Source organism: Melanostigma gelatinosum (genome assembly GCF_949748355.1).
Source record: "Melanostigma gelatinosum genome assembly, chromosome: 14".
Classification (NCBI taxonomy): Eukaryota; Metazoa; Chordata; class Actinopteri; order Perciformes; family Zoarcidae; genus Melanostigma; species Melanostigma gelatinosum.
The window spans coordinates 3,487,281-3,507,418 of NC_136647.1; the positions used below are offsets into that span (position 1 = coordinate 3,487,281).

Below are 20,138 nucleotides of genomic sequence, written 5' to 3' on the forward strand. Positions count from 1 at the left end.
TCGGCTAATATAATGTGGCAAAGAAAAACAAGTCCCATTATGTCGATGAGAGGGCAGATAGATAGTGATTCCGTTTTAAGGAAGGATGGCCCGTAAAGGTCTGACCTGAAGGGACGACGATGAGGAGAAAAGCTCACAGAGACGGTGGAGACATAGCGTATATGTAACGGCACACACTTTCAGACAATCTCCCCTGGGAGACAGTCATTGTGTTGTTCTCTTAGTTTCATAAGAAAAGTGACAGAAAGAGTTGCGTAAGAGAAGAAAAAGAGAGCTAGAGAGAGAACTTGTTGCTTTTGCTCTTTCTGTCCTCGAACAAAACACGGCACAAAGTATCAGACCGAGGTCTTTCTGAGCCCTTTAGTGTCGATCAAACAGTTACTAGAAGCATAACAAGACATTCCCCTTCTCCTTCATTCTCTCACGTTTCTAAACTCATAACCTTTGACTGAATCCATCAGTCTGTAATTACTTTGTTGTCACTTTTAGTGTAACGGGGAAAATGCACGAGGCGCCGCAGCGAGCAGCACAATGGAGCCTCGTTTTTCATTTCATTCCCAGCATACCTCTGTCCAGCCATGCCTGTCACACGGGAGGCCTGTTTGTGTTCGAGCGTCACCGTCACCCAGAGACTGTTGTGAAATATGAACCAAACTGAATTTTATTTTATGGATTCTGAGACGTGGTTGCGTGCAGCTTCCTGGTGGAATCAAAAGCAGACCGGTTAACTGCTTTTATCTGAGCATCACTTGACCCGTGCTGCAGACGGTTAAAACCAGATTAACGCATGAACGGTCCAGAGCCCAGAGGTCTCTGAGTCTCTCCCCAGATGAAGGCCTCTGATGCCGGGCGTTAACTGCATGTGCAGCGCCATGTCCTGGAGCTAGAGGAGATACAGTGGAGGAAAAGAAGAAAAGGAAAAAAGAGGATGAGACGAGGAAGCGTGTGTGGTGATGCTGACGATTGCAACGGTGATTTAAATTCTAGATGTGGATTGGGGTGCGTGCGTGTGCATACGTTGATGAGTGGGATGAGTCGGGGGGGGGGGGGGTCGTCCTGGCTCTGGGGAGGTAGAAGTGTGGTTTTCTACATATCAAAGGCTCTTGCTTACATCCCATCCCCACCCTCGACCTCCCGCGGTGTGTGTGTGAGAGTGTGTGTTTCTGTTCCCGGTAAGCCAAGTATTGACACGCAGCTGTCACCAGTGCTGATCCAGACGCTCCTGGTGGGGGGGGGGGGGGGGGGCTCCTACAATAGATGCATCTATAGATGCAAATAGGAATTAAACCACCAGATTTCAAGAACAATGAAGAATGAGATTGAAGTCTTTTTTTTTGCATCTTACAAAACATAAAGTAAAAGATACGTACACTCGTATATGAGGAGGCACCAGCATCTTTTATGCATTTAAAAGAGTGCTGAAGGACTGACCAAAGATCTCCCCTAAAACTCACAGCAAGACGAACAAACTCCATGAATTATAAATGATAAGAGACAACAAAATAGGAAAGATTCCTCATTCCAGCTGCCGAAGAATCAACATTAGATCGTAAGATGTTTTCAAAATGCAAATCGAAATGTTGAATTGTTTGAAAGTTCAGATTCCCCAAACAGTGCCTCTTTGTCACAGACTGCATATAAATCAAAAGGGGCCACACATTCTCACAGGGGCCACCAAACTCTTACCTGTGAAGCCCAAAGTGACCAACTGTTGCCGTCTCTTCCCCTCCGCTGTGCTTGTGGCAGGCAGAGCCAGCCGGTCTACCCGGGCCTGTCCCCCTGTGGATTCAGGCAGCCCTACTCGTCCAACCTCTCCAGCGCCGCCTCCTACTCCAGGTATCGTAGTCCGCTGGCCGGGACCGAGCCGGCAAAAGCAACAAGCTACGCTCTTGCATCATCGACTCCTGTTTATAGCACATTCAGGTTTTTGGTTTTTTTTCCATACTCCGTGTGCAGCTTCTGTGTCGGCTTTCATTGGGCGGCTGCTGTAAAAGTCCTCTTAGAGCCGCGGTGTGCTGTAAACAGGACGAGTTCAGCGTTTCGCCAAAATAAGCCGAGTCAAGTCAAACAACTGAGCCGAGCCAAGCTAGCCGCTGCTACAACGTCTTCCTCTGGTGCTGTCTTTGTGCATTTGCTTTCGCCGCGGCTCTTAATTTGATCCTGAGAGTAAGTCGGTGCTTTGCTGGTCTCGTGCACAAGGCCTCGGTCACGCAGCAACCGGCGGTCAACCCGCCTCTCATGCAGTTTGCTTTTGGCCTGTGTGTCGGCTCACATAGGTGGACATTTCCACAGCGATTGTCTGTTTGTTTTATAAATCCCAACAATCTAAAAGCCAGGTAAATGATCACATGATCTTGGATATCACACCTTTAACCTGTTGCTAAGAAGGGAAATGTTTCCCCTCTATTCACTACTTCCAGCAATAAGTATTACTAACTTGAAAATCTCAATTTACACATTAATAGTTATGTTTTCCTGTTGCTAGTACCTCAATGTATCAAGTGCAGTGAAACCACCTATGAGCTATTACACTATGCAGGTTAAAACCAAACAAAAGGAATGTATTTTGAGCCGGACGCTCACTCGATCAGCTGCCCGATGCTGCTTCTGTGACAGACAAGGTGCTGAAACAAACTTCCTGAAATGACGAACCTGCTTTTAGGCTGAAACAAATAGATTTGGATGATATGTGACTGAGTTCAGGCGTTAAACATGTGAAGGATTATCTCCCTCGTCTCCCGACCTCTGGCTCTGTAGTGCTAGGGCGCCCTCTGGTGGTGACAGCCGCTCACACCTTTGCTGAATAGATAAAAAAAGAAGTAAATCACACATTTGAAGCACTGTGCTCAACATGGACACCATCCACCAGTTGTTAAGTCATCCATTGAGACGCTTTTCATGCTTTCAGGCTCATTGCTCACCAAAATGTGACGCTCTTGCTTTAAAGCTCATCGTCCGCTCTGCCCCCCCGACTCTAAAGAATTCCTCTGAACCCTCGTTTGTTTGTCTTTCTCTCGTCCTTCCTTCCGTCCCCCCGTCCCCCCTCCACCTCTTTCTTCCACCTCCACCAGGTTCCCTCACTCTCTGATGCTGGGCCCGTCAGGCATGCATCCCACAGGGATCCCCCACCCAGCCATAGTGCCCCCTACAGGCAAACAGGAGCACGACCACTATGACAGGGGCATGTACATGTAAGTATTGCCTGCACTTCATTTGGTTTTGGGGTGATTTTTCTCCCCCCCTCTCTGTCACACATCATATCCTCCTTTTCCAGCGTTTAGTTTCTTGTTATACGAGTTCATGCTCTGTTTGTATCACACCACTTCATTTCACTTCAGGGGGGGGGGGATAAACAACTTCAGTTATTAGACATAGTTATAGGGATTAATATCTTAAAATGAAAACATCAGGAACTCATCATTTCAGCTGTAGTGGACATGCATGTCCTCTTGAAGGAATCTTTTCACGTTTTGTGAAATATAAGGATTCGCTTTCTTGGCGTGAGTTAGAAAAGAAGAACGATAAAACGCTGTTCATTAGATACTGTAGGACGCTACGAGCCAGGAGATGGTTAGCTTAGCTTAGCACAAAGACTGGAAACGGGGGGAAACTACTAGCCTGGCTCTGTCAAATGATAACAAAATCCACTTACCAGCATCTCTGAAGCTCACAGTTAACTCCTCATATCTCGTCTCCTCGCTGCAGATTCATATTTAACGTGCAGACATGACAGAGCTATCAATCTTCTAAAGTAACCCGAAAGGAAAGGGAATGTGTATTCCCCAAAATATAAACTTTTGCTTCATATTTGTTTTCTGTATGTATGTTATGTTTCATGTAATCTATTGTATTTTAGTAACACCAAATCCAATACCTTGTACCGGCTCTGATTCTCCATCTTTGCTCAAATTCCTCACCTCCTTCCTCCCGCCACACTCCTCCTCCTCCTCCTCCTCCTCCTCCTCCTCTTCCTCCTCTCCCCCTCAGGAAGCCGCATGTGGAAGCCAAGCGGGAGAAGGAGCCCAAGAAGCCGGTCATCAAGAAGCCCCTGAACGCCTTCATGCTCTACATGAAGGAGATGAGGGCGAAGGTCATCGCAGAGTGCACATTAAAGGAGAGCGCCGCCATCAACCAGATCCTGGGACGAAGGGTGAGGGATCCACACACACACACACACACACACACACACAAGTGAACGCAGACTAATCCTGTTTCCAGGTCAGTTTGTAATTTCACACATGAGGAACATGAGAGGGCTGAGGTGACGTGAAGTCTGTTCCCCTCACAGACTGGTGCTGCTGAGATCACAACAGCTCAGACTGGTGCTGCTGAGATCATAACAGCTGTGTGTGTGTGTGTGTGTGTGTGTGTGTGTGTGTGTGTGTGTGTGTGTGTGTGTGTGTGTGTGTGTGTGTGTGTGTGTGTGTGTGTGTGTGTGTGTGTGTGTGTGTGTGTGTGTGTGTGTGCATGTGCGTGTGCGTGTGTGTCTCCAGTGGCATGCACTGACCCGGGAGGAACAGGCCAAGTACTACGAGTTGGCCAGGAAAGAGAGACAACTCCACATGCAGCTCTACCCGACCTGGTCCGCCAGAGACAACTACGTAAGCACTCCTCTTCTTAACCTTCATCTTCCTCCTCTTCCTCCATACTCCATACAACCATTTCCTAAACTTAATTTTTAAAAGCTGATCTGAAAAAGAAAAAACCATAGAAGCAGGGGGATGTAAAGGCTTTAAGTGGAGGAGGCACTCTCACTTTGTTATGGAACAGTTTGACTTCTACACCTGCTGTCGTGGGAACCATCTCTAGAGGGAGGAGGTCATGTGGCTGAAACGTGAAATGTTTTTAATGATCTAATATGATGTTACATTGCTTTACAAGTATTACTAGAAATGTGTTATTTTTTATTTATTATAACAATATAAATATACTATAAACATGATCAGTTGTACTTTAACATTGTGTTGTACCAGAAAGTAATTTGTTTTGAATAAATTAAATTGTTCACCTATAGTCTCTATGGTGTTTTCACCTGGATTCTTCTATTATTGATTTTTTAAATTTGGATTTCATCAAAATAAGAGTAAGAAAGCAATGAGAGGGTTTTATCGTACATAAGATCGTAAAATAAAAGCAGCACAAAACATTTGATGCAAGCCACTTGACTTCTTTCTCTCTGGTTTGATTCCCTGTAATTAAAACCAACATGGAAACTATACAAACAGAACAGGATCAATGCAATAAACCAGAACCTGTTGAACTGGGTTTGATCATATTTAATGTTCTCACAGATATTAATCAACTTAACTCCCTTTACTGGCTACTGTCTCAACAACCTGCATGATTATTGGCTCCCAGGCCTGTCAGTCAAAAGTCATAAAACATAACGACATAGCATGAAATGATTTAGTAGGTCTCCCAGAATACTAGAGGAAGTCAAACCTGTGTGGTGCATGTGTTGTGGAGTCTAATGTTTTGGGGATGTGCTGTATCTGGGCTGCTGTGTGCCTCTGATCTGTCAGTTTGCTGTTGAACTCTTGCAGGAGGCGGGCCTTAGCGGGGTCGCAGGGGAAAAGAGTAAAGCTGATTGGGTAGGGACACGTCTTATGGTGGATTTATGCCTCTGTGGTGGGAAAATATGTGAAGAGCTGCATGAAAGGGGTTGTGGGTATTCCTGTGCAAAGTTTGCATGCACCTTCTTCAAAAAGAAAATTCTAAAACAATTCTTAATGACTCACACACGTCAGCCCTCACCAGCTGCAAAAGCAGATCTGATTGGACTACATTTCACCAAGTCTTGCACATTGCCATGGTTATGACTACTCGTCAGCTAAACTGAGTCGCACAGAGGTATAAATCAACCCGTTTTGCTCAACTAACAGAGCAATGGCCGCATGGCTGGCCTCGCTGCCTTAGTTTAATCTTCACTTTAACAATACAGCACCTTCATTATAGTTACCAGTAGAGCTAAACACACGTTACGGTTACACAGAGACACTGCACTTAGCAGTGATTTATGTAAACCCTGTAATGTCTGAATATTTTCAGTGTGTCATAATCAGGTGAAGTAAAGGCTTTGGTTGTAACAGACGCTGCTTTTCAGTGACGTTTGGATACCTGTCAGAGTGGTGACCTGTCTGCGCTTCTCTCCGCTGTCCTGTCTTGTTTTCTCTCCACCTCATGAGCTGAACTGTGTGGACGGGCGGGCATGGCACGCTTTGCTTGGGCTGTGGTTTATAACACGCGCTGCTCCACGTCACAAACATGCACACTGATTCACTTCTGACGTCATTCTTCATTCGTTTTTTTGTCTCAATCCTGCCGTTTTTTCTTCGAGCAGATATTTCTAACTCTGTCCGTAGATGGTTATTTCCAGGCTCACCGCTCAAACGCATCCTCGTGATGTCGTGAACATGTTATAAACCAGAGCTCTAGTAAACTGTGGTCATAGGTGTCGGAGCTATTGCTGTCTGCATGGAGCTTTGAGCATTTTCTAAGCAGCTCAGCGAGGCGTAACACATTGGATGCTGTTGCACATGGACAAATGTCATGATGTCTGTGTAAACGTCGTCCATCCACACTGGCTTACGGACACGTGCAATGCTCGAGTATTCAACCCGCACAAATAGAGCGGGAGGACAACAGACAACTGTCGTTTGACTAGTGCAGAGCCGGGCGGCTGGCTAGTTAGCTAGTTAGCTAGTTAGCTTGTCCTTCTCCGGAGCGGTGGGCATTGAGGTGGAGGGACCGTTAGACCGAGCGCTGCCACTAACCACCAGCCGGCTGTTCAACTCACGCTCTCTAACCAGTGTAGCATTAAAGCGCGGCGGTATTAGCTAGATAGCTTGCTAGTGCCACCGTGTTTTAATGCTACACTGGTTACAGAAAATAAGTCAAACAGTGGGCTTTCCCACTGTGACGGTGTGTGGATGAAGCATTAAACTCGTTTAAGTCGTGACTGCAAAACCGCAGCTTAGTGAGTCCGCAAGTTTGTACGGAAGTCAGACCGCCACAACGGTCACAATGGCAACAGCACACGCAGAAAATGGCCGCCGCTCTGACCATCCTGCTGCATTGATTTGAATGGGAATGTTCGTTCTACTCCTATTCTATTTCTATGACTAGGGGCACTGGGCAGGTAACTCTACTCTGTATGTCACCAAGTGGAACCTTTTCAGATGATGTTTTAGGAATCATGTGATCATTCTTCAGCTGTAAGGAGGACTTATTGTTGCACCACAACATCACAACGTGTGTAAATAAGTCTAAAACATAAATGGTTTATCCAAAATATTCCTCTTAAGCACAGGGAGTCTGATCAGCAAATAAGCAGTGATGAATTATGCATCCAAGCATTCAGGACGTCTTGGCTGTGCTTAAAAAATATCTGTTGCATTGTGAGAAACACCCTTCACTCCCCATCACCCTCATCACAAAAACAGAAAAAAAGTCGCCGGACCTACTCACAAAACAGGAAGTGAAGTTCCACACATCGCCCCCGCAGCTGTGGAGGGCTTCTCCTCCGAGTCCTCAAGAAACACACACACGCACACACACACACGCACACACACACACGCACACACACACGCACACACACACACGCGTACGCCCACAGACTCACAGCTTCAGAATGGTGCACTTGCAAGAGGAGTTGTTGTAACCACATAGACGATGCTGACAGCGAGCCGAGGGGGGGGGGGGGCAGACATCGAAGCGTAGGCGGTAAGATCTCTGAACCCACATCCTTCATGTCACCCAAACACAAGGCCTCGCTTCACCGTCACTGGATCTGCTTTAACAACTGTGATGTTTACCTCAACAGTCAGCTATGAACAATGACTTCAAATAGGAAAACATGATTGTTGGATGCAAATCTTTAAAATACTTTTTTTTTTAAAGATTTAAGAGTTGTTCCATCGATTACTGTTTGGCGACGCGTCAGTTTTTGCATGAATTAAATTCACAATGATATTAGCGATGGAGCGTATTTTCTTGTTTGGATTTCTTCATCTTTCTTGCTTTTTTTCTTGCTTTCGTAGAGCATTAGATATGGTTGCCTGACCTGGTTGCTGGTTGCTGCTTTTAACTTTGCACTCTGTTTGAAATGGATGTACATGTCACATAAGGGATATTTGATGTGGTGCAGATTTCTGTTGATAAAAGAAGAGAGTTTTGGGACTTTATTCCATCACAAACACTCACTGTCAGTATCGCTCTCAAAGAGGGGTCGCTGCCGAGGGCGGTGAACGAACATCTTCAGCGAACTGGAAAAGCAAAGATGAATCCAGAAATTCTTTTCGGAGACATTTTCAGACAAAATCCCACACACTGAACAATATTATAAACAACAACACTTTTGTTGTTGCTCCTATTATTAGAAGAAGATCGAAGACTTTTTCTATGCACACAGACGACTTCATCCTCTCATCTTTGGTCCCAAATTTGTTAAGATCTGTGTGTTAGTGAGCCTCCTTTGTCAAGATAATCCATCCAGCTGACGGGTGTGGCGTATCCAGATGCTGCTCAAACAGCAGGATCACTACACAGGTGTGCTGGTCACGATATGAGGTCACTCTAAAATTAGCAGTTTTATAACACAAAACAATGTCTCAGAGGTTTAGAAGGAGTGTCGTTGGCATGCTGACTGCAGGAATGTCCACCAGAGTAGAGTGTTCATGTCACGACCATTAGCCGTCTCCACTGTCGGTACCGAGACTTTGGCAGTACAGCCGGTCGGCCTGGCCGGGCCCTCCACATCGCCCAGCCACCCGTCGCGTTGCACAAACCCAAAACTGTTTGCACATGTTGGACAGAATGCATGCAAGCTGCAGCATGACTAGTTGGCGGAGGCGGTAAATTCTACTTTCAAGATAAAACTCCACATTTTAGAGTGACCTTTTACTGTGACCGGCCCAAAGCACACCGGTGTAGCAATCATGCCGTTTCATCAGCATCTTGATACGCCACGTCTTCCAGGCGGACGGATCTGTGTGGGTGCTCACAAACACGGATTTTAACAAACAGAAAAAGCCTTAAATCTTTGATTTCAACGGGTGGAAAATGGGAGCAAAGACAAAAGCTCAAAAATATTTTTGTTCCGCATCGATGTAAGAGAGCAGCTGCACTCTTACACAAGGCTGATAACTGATCTGAGTACAGACCAAAAGCACTGGATTCATCAGCTTCAGTCAGAGGTCTGCTGATGGTGAATTTGATGCCTTGTAGTCATTTCAACAGCTGAGCCTGTCTCATTTAATTGGGGGGATTTTTTTTGTTTTTTCTCCCGCAGGGCAAAAAGAAGAGGAGAAAAAGGGAGAAGCTGCAGGACTCCAATACAGGTAAACACAAATATCTCACATCTCTCCTGTCAGACAGATGCCAGGGTGCCGTGTTTCAGTAGAGCAAAACAAACTCAATAATTGAGAGAATTCAGTTGAACTTGAAGTTGCGTTGGCGCTCTGTAAAGCAACGTCTTGGTGTCTTTGAGGCAGGATGTGTCTCTCACGTCAAACCACCCACCCACTCTGCTTTCCACCTAACCTGGATTATAAACCTTTTAATGCCCCGGTGTGCAAAACGTTGTGTCCTGTTCTTAGCTGTCCGAGTTTAAACTGTCAGACTGGAGCCTTCAAAAATAAAGCGACACCAAGCGACGAAACATCCAACGCTCGTGGGAAAGCCTGTTGGGCTTCTTGTTGTGTATGCAGGTTTACATACACATGATAATAAATGTCTTTGTGATCATCACATTCTATCATCTCATTTATTTAACAAGGGTTTTGCCTGTTCAACACCGGCATCCTCGATCCCCTCCCCTTCCGTTCCTACGGCTTGCTTGCGCAAATACGTCACAAAACATGTCCGTGTTTGGTATCCCAGCATGCCCAAAATCCTCATCTTTGCAAAGAAATCATAGATTTTCTTTAATTTCTTATGGATTTTCCACAAAAGGAGCCCACACACACACTGTCCAAAGTCGCCATAACCGCTGCAAGTCGTATCTTGCAGCATTTCGATGGAAAAAGACACATTACAGACCCGACAACGTGCTAGCGGATGTTACCATGGAGCTAGTGGCTTCAGAAAACACGAGTACTAATTGTACAAACCTTATCTTCCTCTTCTATAAGCCCTCAATCAACGTATAACCTCTGCGTAACTGAGCTATTCTCATTCTCGTTCGTGCGCTCGGTCGCAGCCATTTCATTACGCACAGCAAGTCCGCTACTCACACACCATGTCTTTGACCATATATACATAGTTTTTGCAATTTGCAAAGTCTAAAAATAAAAGGAAAATAATATAATATCAAAATATAAAGGGAGAAACACCTTTAGTGTGTCAGAATATCATGTGGTTACCATATGTCCATTTGGGTCTCCAAATGTCCTTTTAGAGCTCCGCCTGGATCTCTTCATGGAAGAAACTCTGTAGAATGGTCATACTTTGTCCAATCTTCTTCAAATTTGAGGCAGTTGTTCACTGATCGTGTAGTTACAGCCCTATACTGTCCTTTACCTGTACAGATACAGCCACAGGCAGTTATTTATACTGAAAGATTTTAATTTGGGTATGTCATTTTAGGCGGTTTTGCTCCAAAATAGGGGTGGAGTTGAACAGGTAACAATATCATTATTGAATACAAATGAAACCAAGAGTGAGATCAATTAGTTTAACTAATAGTGTTAATATTTGAATGGGCCCCGGGACACTTTGTACTTGAAAAGTTGGGCCCCGAGGTCAAAAAGGTTAAGAACCCCTGCTCTACATGTCCCGAGCTGATCATTTTGTACCTGGGGGCTCATGCTAAGCCTGCAGTTTAGTAACTAGCATCAGCAGGTAGCATCAAAACTGAGAAGGTAACACCGTGGAGCCGTTCTAAAGCTAAACTCTGCACATCTTAAATGTGAGAGACGGGCAGAACAATGCTGACAGATGTCAGTCAGCTGGTAGTGACTGATGGAGAAGCATGAATGATGTCATTTATCTTAACCCACGATTGACTCTCCTGAACTAAATCCATGCTCCATTTCAAAATGACAAATCTAGAAATCAAACCGGATTTTCAATGAATTTAAATCTGATGGCGAAGTCGTAAAGTGTATTTGGGGATTTTAAGAGCGCCAGAAAGTGAAAAGCACTGAAAATCCTGTACTAACTGAGCGTCACGGTGCGGCTGCCCTCTCTCTCTCGCTCTGTCTCTCTCTCTGTCTCTGTACGTCTTAACAGCCTGTTTCCAGGATGTCTGACTTGTTTGTTGAACTATGTTGTGTGTGTGTGGTTACTCTGGAGGTTGTCGATGTTTTGCTGTGCTGTAACCGGCTATTAACAGTTTGACTTGATGGCTTCCTCTAAACGACATGCTCTTGTGTCTCTTTATTTCTCTCCTCTTGGTCCGTCTTGGTCTCTCCTCCCTCTCTTAACCTTCCTCTCCTCCTGCTCTCCCTCCCTCTTGTTATGTGCATGCTGTGCATTGTGCTCAGACCCGGGCTCTCCTAAGAAATGCCGGGCTCGCTTCGGCCTCAACCAACAAACGGACTGGTGCGGTCCCTGCAGGTGTGTACCAAACAACCACCCCCCCCCCCCCCAACTCACCCCACCCACTCCATAGCACGGCACTGCTATCGTCCAACAAACAGACCTCCTCTTTCCTCCCATCAACCATCCGTCCATCACCTCCCTCTGATGGGGTCTTAGTTATTCAAACATGTCTTAAAGGCGGAGCTGCTGTGGAGGTCAACTTCACTCGGCGTTATCCTTTCACTTGATACGAACATTCTATTTAACAGTATGTCCCAATGGCTTGCCTGCTGCATTTAACAGTATGTGCTTTGTAAGGGCTTTTTTTAAATTAAGCGATTTGGAACGCAGTTCAGATGTTACTTAAGTTGCCAAGCTCCACCCACTGGCGATTAACTCAACCAATGGGATTAAGTCTGCCTCGAAACAAGCTCCGCCTTCAAATAATGTTTGAAAATCAAGCCTGCCGTCTGCATGCTGTCTGTCACTAACGAGCTGCTCTACAAGCCGCAGCATCATGGCCATGGATATGTAGTCGTTGGTAAAACGTGTTCCCAGTCGAAAAAAAGCATCAAAACATCTGAAAAAATATATTTCTTGCAGCATAACCATAACACAGTAATATTCCTTTGACTGTAGGTGAGGCATCACAGGGAAGAGGGAAATCTTTTTCTCCCGTGCCCTTATTTAGCTGTTTACTCTGATGTCTCGCCGTAAAGGTCAGAGGTGGTTTAGGCTTTCGTGTTATGAAGCGTCATACAGGCTCTAAAGGTGATGTGGTTAAAGGGGAATACCACTCTGCTTCTCAGCATATCAGTGGAGCGATTTCAGAGAGAAACACTTATTCCTCAGCCTGCCTGCTGATCTTTTTCTTACATTTTTTTAGTCTTCTTGATGAAAGACTTTCACTTCGAGCATGGACGAACGTTTGTTAATTCACATGAGTTTGTGCCGTAAATTGCCGAAAAGTCAGACGTCGTCAAACAAGGTTTTGAGTTTGGCCGGGACTAAAATAACAATCCTTTATTCTTTACACCAGCAATTAATACCCGTTTGCAACACCTGTGTTGTAAAAGTTCAAACACTAAATATTTCAGCTCTTAAATTCACACACAGCTGTTTCCAGTTACTCTGGCTGATTAGACTCCGCTCAGGACGGAGCTTCCTGTTGGCTCCGTTGCACCTGTTGAGGCGGGACAAGCGACACGATCACTCTCATTGGTCGACGAAGATGTGCGACCCGACAAATTCCCATCAAAGCTGCGGCCCACGTCGGACCCGAGCAGAGAGCGTGAGTGGAAACACCTGTGTGGGTGTTCAGAGTCATTGTGAGTCAGTCGCCAGGCTGAATCCATTAGATCGTGTAGTTATGAGCTGAAGCTGGGAGGTTTCCCACTGTGAGCAAATGGCCTGAGCCAGCTGGAATAATATTTTGAACACTCGTAGAGTTGCAAAATCAGATTTAATCATCTGCCAGAGCTGCTCATACAGACGCACCGAAGGATTATTGACGACAACAGCTTCAGCATTGATCTCTTGCTTTTGCTCAAGATTGCAACAACCTCAGTTTCTCTGTAATACGGCAGAAACATGGCGGTAGTAGCACGTAACTGAGAAGTAAGCCCATCACCTCGTCTGGTTGACAGTAGACCGTCTTCGCTGCAGGAGTCGGGAATCTGTGTGGTTGTGCAGAAAAGCTTCTACCACCACAGCACTGTAGCAAACCCCGCCGTCTTCCCCACCGTCACGTCATGGAAATATAAGAGTGTGTTTTCGGTTTGAGAGAACAAAGGGGGGTGAATGTGGTTAGAGCAAATCCTTATCACCACAGCTCAACACACACACACACACGCGCGCGCTCCCTGCAGCTTTGCATTGTGACGGCGTTCTCATGCCCATCTGCTTTCAACTTTCTCCATTCATGCGATGTGGTAACAGGCGCCGTTTGATGGTGAACTCTGACATTTAGAAATCACTTTCTATTGCACTCCTCTCCCTCTCTAAATATGGCCCAGCGCCTTTCCTTGCGGTTAAAACCTGGTGACTCATATCGTATTCTGGTAATGATCATGGGATCCTGTGAGCTGCTTTGATGCTGCACTCAGAGCTACACAAGTCTGCTTTTAGGTTTAACACATCGCAAAGCTCAGCACATCGCTGCTGTTCGCCTGGTAAACGCATGCAATATGTTTCAGTGCAGGCGGTTCATTGTTGAACACGAACAGAACTCAACTGAAACGGAAGTAATATCGTAACTTTATTCTTAATGTGAGTGGTATTCCCTGCTCTCAAATATGAAATTAATAATCATTTATCTTGGCATGAAGACTGGAAACGGGGAAACAGTTGTCCAAAGTTCAAAAATACGCAAAGAAAATAATGAATGAATAAAAATGTGTCTCAACCAAACTCCAGGAAGTCACAATGTTGTTCGCCAAGAACTATTTCCTGCCAGGCGGCAACCTCCGGTTCTGAAAAGTGAAGCCGATACTACATGTGTTAAAGCTGCATTCTCTCTACTGACCAGCAGGGGGCGACTCCTCTGGTTACAAAAATAAGTTTGATTGTATAGAAGTCTATGAGAAAACTTCTCTCTTGATTTATTCCCTCAGTAAACATTGTAAACATGAGTTTATGTCTCAATCTCTAGTTTCAAGTCTTCTTCAATACAGCATGATGTTCATTTCGTACATTATGGTCCATTTAGAGTCAAACAGACCATAAAGCAGGGGATGCTTTAGGGCGGGGCTACTGTGATTGACAGGTTGCTACCGCATAAGCAGCGTCTCCACGAATATATGTCAAATATGCTCATTTCACTGGTTGCAAAAAAGCCAAGATGGCGACGGCCAAAATGCCAAACTTAAGGCTTCAAAGCGTTGGCTTTGCGTCAGCTTAGCCAGCTGTTTCTCTCTGCTTCCTGTCTTTATGCTAAGCTAAGCTAAGCGCCTCCTCGTTCCAATTCCATAACACAAATCTAGCCTCAGAGACATGAGTGGTTTCAATTTTCTCCTCTGATTCAAGAAAGCAAATGAGCAAAGTTCACAAAATGTTGAAACTTTCCTTTAATGCCATCTTTAATGTTTTTCCTTTTAGATTGACACCAATCAAACAATTATGTTTTCTTTTTCCTTATAAAAGAAAGTGACTTTCGGAGTTTAGGAGTCTTTTGCATCTAGAAGATAATTAGTCATGAATGATATCTGTGATGTTTAGTTTTAACTCTCCATTCACTCGTTCATAGACTGAACTAATACCTGTCTGTTGTTCATTTTGACCTCACGTCACCTGTTCGTTGACGTCAGTGTGTGAATGATCGCATCTTCATGAAAGCCTGCTGACGTTTACCATCCACACTCTATTCACAGATAACTCTCTCTGACTGTCCCTAGGAGGAAAAAGAAGTGCATTCGCTACCTTCAAGGAGGAGGCTGCCCCAGCCCAACTTCTTCAGATTTAAGTGCTATAGACTCTCCGCCCTCCCCGACCCGCCACCACCGTCTGTACCAGCACCGGCTCCCCCTCTCCCCGGGCTGCTCCCCGCCACCCACCTCCCCGTCCGCACACCTCCCCTTGTCACCGCCGACACACACGCGCTCGTCGCACAACACGCGCCCGCCCCTGCTGCTCCGTCAGCCCGCGACCAAACGCACCCACGCGCTGACCGGCAAGCAGACGCACTGCTCCACGGCGGCGCTGTCGGCCGCCAAGGCCGCAGGACTTTCTCTCAAAGTGCTAACAGAGTCTCAGTGATCCTGAACCCCCGTTCACCTCAGCTTCCTCCAGAGCTGTGAAGATCATCTTCCTCACCTGCCTTCATGCGCATGTGGTTCCCTTTTTGTTTTAATTAAAAGCCAAAATAAAATAGTGACTGAGGGTCATCATCCTCGCCTGACGGAGTCCCCGTTCAGAGGCTGGATCCTCCACAAGCTGCGTTTTTAGACAGAAGGCAAATCCTCCTTCAAGTGGTCAATTATTTAATCAAGCATTCAGGTAATCTGTCTGGAAATATCTGTCAGATCTGTGGCTCTCCAGTCACCGGTAAATTGTTACCAGCCGGGACACGTTTAACCTAATCACACTGTAAATATGTGACTTCCTGGTCATGAACTTAAATGTGTTCGAAGTTGGAGGAACACCCGAGAGTCTGAGAGTCTGAACTGCGTCATCTGTCCGGTGGTCCGCTCAATGAGCCACATGGTTGGGAGGATCCAGCCTCTGACTTTGGTGAAAATGAAAGAGTAATCTGTGGTTCTTTGGCTCCATCTGCTGCAGTTCAACTCAAATGACGCGATTAGTTTTGCCTCTTGGGAATCACTTTGACGAATAAGAACTCCCGCTCTGTGCTCTTTTTATTTTTCTTTCTTCAAAGCCGGCCCTGTGCTTTGACCTCCATGACAATCACAAACACAAAGGGTTGTAAATGAGCTCTTCGTTAAACACAGACTCTTCTTCAGTGTCGTGACATTTACACTCTTATCCTGACTTCGGGGGGTTTAGGGGAACTTTCCACTGTCGCTCAGACCAAACCAAACTAACAAGCAGCCATTCTGACCAGCAGAACCTCAGAGAAGGACAGACTCACTTTTTTTAGCTGCCATTTTGTTTAACAGTTCGACTTCAGTTCCATTCCATTTCCAAAACGTTTTTATAACTAGCTGTGCAAGACAAAGACAGAAAAAACATTTTCAGCAGGTAAACAGTTCTCCTTCATGACAAAAGTATCCCCAACAGCAAGTTACATTGTCTCTTTTAGGCACTCTATCATGTTACATTTTTTGTTCTGTTTTCTATACGAATCTCGTGATTTTCACGGTCAGGTGTTTAGCTGGTGGGGAACAATCAGAGAAATGATTTTTATGTTTTTCTTCGAACATTTTTGCAGCTCCATGAACTAATCTGAGACCAAATGGGTACTATTATATTGCATTGTGTTGTAAAGTTTTATAAATGTTGGAATTCCCTGTTATCATTACACTTTTGTTATGTAAAAAAATGAAATAGATAAAAAACTAAAAAGATAATTTTAGTTGCTACCATTTCTTATAGCAATACATTTTGTGTTTGTCCTTTTGTGCAGAATTTAACTTTGTTTGGGTCGAGTGTTACAGCGTTCAAATATCTTGTGTTCTCAACCCGTGCATGTTCCAACTTCAATGTTACAAAAAGGCTTTAATTTCCTGTTCAGCTTGCAGCTCCACACTCGGCATACGTGTACAGCAAACCTGTTTTCCTCCAGCAGAGAGAGCTCTTGTGCTAGAAATAGCTTGTTTTATTCTGATGTCAGTCGTGGAATCACCTCGAAGATTTCATTTGTATTTTTTACGCCTCTGATGTATTACATGTTTTTTGTTCGATGTATTAAAGTGTTTTAATATCTTTTCCATGTGTGCTGTGGTTTGAAACACAAGAACACGGCAAAAAAGACGTCCGTGAGACAAATTACTGTTAAAATTGAAATTCATGCTCCTCGGCTCCCCGCTACCTTCAACACAATAACCAGACACCTGCCTTTTTGTACGTTTTATTTAGTCCTTCAATAAATGTTTGATCATCCCAAAAAATCCAGCATCAGAGCTTTATCGGAGAAAAAGTTTCCAATTCAAAACAACATGAATTAGGAATGAGTTACTCGACGCCGTGTGACAACACACAAGTACTTCGAGTCCAAAGGACATCGAGCAAAGAAAACATCTTTCCACCTCAAACTTTGAGTTCCCATTAAAACGGCCGACCCGCTGCGAACGCGGCTTTACAGACCCGACCTTTACAGAGCAAAAATAAAATATTCACCCTTTCATTGTCAAAAAAGCCATTTTATTTAATCAATTTAAACCTAAAAGAAAAACAAACATGTCCAGTAAAAAAAGACAACCATAGCGATTAATAATGGGGAGAACGTCTTCTAATCTGGTACCAAAGCCATGAAACCGAGACTATTTGTCTTAAGCTACACAATATGTGCTCGTGTGGAAACAAGAGCTTCTGTTTAAATAATGACAATACACAGGCAGGTTAAAATGGTCATGCTATGGGTGTAGAGAAATAAGGGGACAGGGGGCTGGCTCTAAATATGCTAAATGTAAATATTGACAAGTATGAACAACACCAGTGAAACCAGTTAGCAGGAACAGTTCCTATTCAGTGTGGTAGTGTTGGCAGGATCTCCCCTTCACTTCTCTTCACACCACTGGTTCTCTTTGCGTACCTGAGGACGAGAGGAGGAACAACACACCGTGTGGCGGGTCAGCGGTCAGAGCTGTGAGCTCTTGTACAGAATCAAATAGATTTAAATGAACTTTAGGTCTTTTATGAGACGGGTGGAGTAAATACCTGAGCTTCCTCCTCCTCTGTGAAATCATTTTTGATGTTGAAAGTCTTCCTGATCTCCTCCGGGGTTTTGCCTTTAATCATGTTGGCCACCGTCTTGCAGGTGACATCTAACAGACCTTTGATGTCCAAATAGTTGGCGGCCTGAAAACGGAAAAACAGTGCCATGAGGAAAATTAGAGGGCGGGGGGGAGACAAGGAAAACAAACACTTAAGGACACTAGCAGCCACCAAGGCTGTTCTGTTTTAGATTAATTTCAGCACTAAAATGCATGGAGCTGCTGGTGATGTCCACTACTGTAGATATTCACACTGCTGATGACAATTTAAAGAGCATGTTGTGTTTAGACAGAAGACAGCACTGAATCACCTCAAGTGACGAACACGCAGACTTGTGTTTCACTTCTTGGAAGCCCACAGCTTCTCCGGGAGCCATTTCCCAACCCCTCCCAGGCACCGCTTCGATTACATTTAACTTGTTGTTTAAACATGCTGCCTAGACAACAAACATTTAAGCCCAAAGATCACTCCCCTGTGGTTTTACAACTTAAAACAGTCTTTTCCAATACTCCAGCTGTTATCAAGCAACTTTTGTATCTCTGTAAACCCAAATGGAAAACGCGCAGCTTGGTTTTGGAGGTCAGTGTCAACCTCCAGGGACTGATGTCGGTTAATGTAAATGTAAACAATATTTACCAGAATGAGTTCAAACAAGGTGCCTTGGTCCACTTTGAGGAACTCCTGGTCCCATACAGGAATGTCATCTGTCCTCTTCTCCTTGTTCTCATCGTCCTCAGGAGGAGGGGGGTCATCTTTGTGATGAGTGCACCACTGAATAACCTGAGGGCCACAAACAGGTACCACTTAAAAAACATGCTTGTTCATTACAGTAGTCACAAGCTTGTGTATGGCATTAATCAGCACTTAATTATCAAGCAATGGTTCCAGTTCTCCAACTGAGTTATGACTGAAAACCTTGTTGGAAATAATTCCAGATCTAAATCACAAGCATGAACTCAAAGAGGCGAAAAGAAAACAGGCGTTCACAGCCTTATGCTCCCACACATGTGGTTAGAAAAGAAAACTTTCACACGGGCAAAGGGGAACATGTTTGACACACAAAAAGACACCCAAACTACTGTTTCTTCTGACAAACAAACCTGATGAACACAGGTGAGTGAATACGGTGCTATGCTGTGTGTTTTAGGTAGCGTTACCTTCTTGAGGATGGCAGCGTTTACATTAGGGAGGGGTACTGGGTCATCGTCTCCTTCATCATCCATTCCCAAATCTGTCAAAGAATCAATGAACGTCATACATATGTCTGGAATACATCAACCAAAATGTACATTTATCTAATGAAAATACAGCCCCTTATATTGTGCAAAGGAGAGAAATATATCACACAAAGTCGGCCATGAAGGGACACCATGGACGGGTTGTTTGTGATTACTTAAGATGATATATATATATTTATACCTTCTAACATGGTCTTGATGGTGACAGACTGTTTGGCTATCTCAACATCCACCTCGAAGATTTCTCCATCGGAGCTCTGTAGTTTTATTGTGGGCATTATCTGTAGAGGGAACATAAGATTATAAAAACACATGAATGAGGCGCAGTTACATAAACACATACTAAATGTGATTAACCAACGAAGTAAACTGCTTACACTAATTCAATGCTAACGCTGCACCTAGCCAAGCTAATGCTGCAACATCCAAACTAACAGCGACATATCTAGCTAGCCACTTGTTAGCACAGGCTAAACGACGGGAATGCTAACCAAATAGCTTATGTTGAGATTGCTATCGCATTTATAATTAACAAGAGATGCTCGTTAATGCATACAACACCAGGCCTGAATATTAAATTAGCTACATTACCGTTACACACCTTGTATGTATGTTTTTTTTTTTTGTTTAATCAAAACAATCCTCTAAGCTAACCAGGCAGCTAGCATTACCGTGCACTATGCTAGCATCTTAGCTTGACGTTACGCTAGCATCTTAGCTTGACGTTACGCTAGCTGGCGCCTCGCGTTGTCGGAGAGGCCTCTTAGCATTCAAACAAAGATGTAAACAAAACTTAAACACTGAGATTTTACCCAGATTTCCAAATTACGACATGTAAAACAAAAAAGAGGGACACATTTAGATTCACGAAGAGACTTAACGTTACCGTAAATGTATTTAACTCAGATCCAGAGGTGAGATTCCTCTGTAGTCAAGAGAAAGAGCCTAACAGACGCTAGCGACCGGAAGTCTATGGATCAACCTGGTGAG

The 20,138-nt window shown here is 44.5% G+C and overlaps 2 protein-coding genes across 10 annotated transcripts in view; one reads left to right on the forward strand and one right to left on the reverse strand.

The window, feature by feature from the left end:
• The window catches only part of tcf7 (transcription factor 7), a 61,929-nt gene extending 45,027 nt beyond the window's left edge, over positions 1–16,902 (forward strand). Inside the window, exons 6-12 of one of the 9 annotated variants that reach the window (XM_079283006.1) lie at positions 3,072–3,191; positions 3,988–4,150; positions 4,494–4,601; positions 5,544–5,591; positions 9,290–9,338; positions 11,484–11,556; positions 14,913–16,902. In XM_079283006.1, the coding sequence (XP_079139132.1) occupies positions 3,072–3,191; positions 3,988–4,150; positions 4,494–4,601; positions 5,544–5,591; positions 9,290–9,338; positions 11,484–11,556; positions 14,913–15,273 (922 nt within the window). In that variant the 3' untranslated portion in view covers positions 15,274–16,902. Of the gene's footprint in view, positions 1–1,746; positions 1,924–3,071; positions 3,192–3,987; positions 4,151–4,493; positions 4,602–5,543; positions 5,592–9,289; positions 9,339–11,483; positions 11,557–14,888 lie in introns of all 9 variants that reach the window. The other 8 variants (XM_079282998.1, XM_079283002.1, XM_079283000.1 and 5 more) reach the window with 8 other exon arrangements.
• A 128-nt stretch (positions 16,903–17,030) lies between these two features.
• On the reverse strand, positions 17,031–20,131 carry skp1 (S-phase kinase-associated protein 1). The gene is made up of 6 exons (XM_079283132.1): positions 20,035–20,131; positions 19,330–19,429; positions 19,068–19,141; positions 18,547–18,690; positions 17,854–17,994; positions 17,031–17,728 (listed from the first exon to the last, which is right to left on the reverse strand). The coding sequence occupies exons 2-6, from the start codon at positions 19,424–19,426 to the stop codon at positions 17,693–17,695; spliced, it is 492 nt and encodes a 163-aa protein (XP_079139258.1). The 5' UTR covers positions 19,427–19,429; positions 20,035–20,131; the 3' UTR covers positions 17,031–17,692.
• Positions 20,132–20,138: the final 7 nt, after the last annotated feature.